General features: G+C 45.2%; 1 protein-coding gene across 1 annotated transcript; it reads right to left on the bottom strand.

Moving 5' to 3' along the window:
• Positions 1-307: 307 nt before the first annotated feature.
• On the bottom strand, positions 308-1380 carry LOC119273584 (anthocyanidin reductase ((2S)-flavan-3-ol-forming)-like). The gene is made up of 3 exons (XM_037554698.1): positions 1147-1380; positions 827-1043; positions 308-718 (listed from the first exon to the last, which is right to left on the bottom strand). The coding sequence occupies exons 1-3, from the start codon at positions 1328-1330 to the stop codon at positions 571-573; spliced, it is 549 nt and encodes a 182-aa protein (XP_037410595.1). The 5' UTR covers positions 1331-1380; the 3' UTR covers positions 308-570.
• Between the last annotated feature and the right edge of the window lie 37 nt (positions 1381-1417).

Below are 1417 nucleotides of genomic sequence, written 5' to 3'. Positions count from 1 at the left end.
TCAACCTAAACTCCTCCGATGGCTTTTCCTGTCAATCGCTTTTCGGTGCGGTTGGAACGTATTTTTATACATGGCGTCTTCAGTTGTCTATATGTAACTATATTTGCATGTAACATTTACATCTTTAATCTCAACCCTTAATCTCTAAAATAAGTGGTCAAGATAATTTAATCTATATGGACGAACGTAATGGTTTGTTTGATTCTTATTTTAATTTTATAATAGATAGATATTTTTTAGAGAAGTTCTTCATTTGGTGCCAACTTTCAGAAATAGGCTAATATTGTCAAAATCATCTGCGACGAGGTACTCTAAAATGACTTGCAATCAAAGAACATAGATTGCATGAGAAGGAAATCAAAGAAGATGGTGCGCACACATGCACATCCGTACACGGAAACTAAGTCACCCTAATGACACACGTACAAGTGTGTGGGTTTTATTGCTTATTATTCCCTCCGTTCCAAAATATTTTACTCTTAAATGGATGTATCTACACACAAAAAACATGTCTAGATACACTCACTCGTCTAGAAAGCACATATGATCGGCAGGACATGAGCATATATATCAGTAGGGAAGAATCCCTGTGGTCCTACCGTACTCAACGACATCGTCAAAGATTTCACCCAGGTCATCGTACTTGTACTTGAACCCTTCACTGATGAGCTTCTCGGAAGAAACACTCACTCTTGGCTTCTCAGGGTACGCATCAAAACTGCAAAAAAAAAACACATGGATATATCGTTAAAGCCCGCGATAAGAAACAATATATCCGTGTGTGTGTGTCTCGTGGAAGGCAACTCATCATCATAGTCTGATATACCGTTCAGGTTTCACGATGTATTGTGGGTACTTCTCCACCAGGAGACGGGCGAGCTGGGGGATGGTGGTGTTGTGGCTGCAGCAGATGTACCTCCCCGATGATGGCTCGTTCTCGGCGAGGAACACCTCGGCGCGGCAGAGGTCGTCCACGTGGATTATCGCCACAGAGTCCGTGACCGACTGCAGGCCTTTCAGGATATCCAGCTGTGCCTCGTCACCTGCAAAAGATATATATATATATATATAGACACCAGACAGTTTTTCTAGTTGGTCGTTAACAGAGATATAATAAAATGATACTAGTAGAAGAGAAATGCTCACCAGACAACAAGGAGAGGATAGCGGGGACGCTGGTTTTGGCCTGCGAGACCGGCGCTGCGCCCAGGGTGAACGCGGGCAGCACGGTCACTAGGCTGATGCCGCTCTCCTCCGCGAACTTGCTCGCCGCCTCTTCCAGAAGCACCTTCGACACCGCGTAGTCCTGCAGCAGCGCGACCACCGTCATGGTCAGGGCATGGTGTCGTGTTCCACCACGTGGTTGTGTCAGACCAACCGCACATGTGTGTGTGTGTGTGTGTGTGTGTGTGTGTGT

This window comes from Triticum dicoccoides, chromosome 3A, assembly GCF_002162155.2.
Source record: "Triticum dicoccoides isolate Atlit2015 ecotype Zavitan chromosome 3A, WEW_v2.0, whole genome shotgun sequence".
Classification (NCBI taxonomy): Eukaryota; Viridiplantae; Streptophyta; class Magnoliopsida; order Poales; family Poaceae; genus Triticum; species Triticum dicoccoides.
The sequence above is the reverse complement of the archived record's forward strand: the minus strand, read 5'-3'. Positions and strand labels throughout refer to the sequence as shown.

Coding starts and splice junctions, on each gene's coding strand:
- LOC119273584 (XM_037554698.1), bottom strand. CDS start 1,330: ATGACGGTGGTCGCGCTGCTGCAGGACTACGCGGTGTCGAAGGTGCTT. Junction 1,044..1,146: donor TATCCTCTCCTTGTTGTCTG/GTGAGCATTTCT, acceptor TATCTTTTGCAG/GTGACGAGGCACAGCTGGAT. Junction 719..826: donor TACATCGTGAAACCTGAACG/GTATATCAGACT, acceptor TTTTTTTTGCAG/TTTTGATGCGTACCCTGAGA.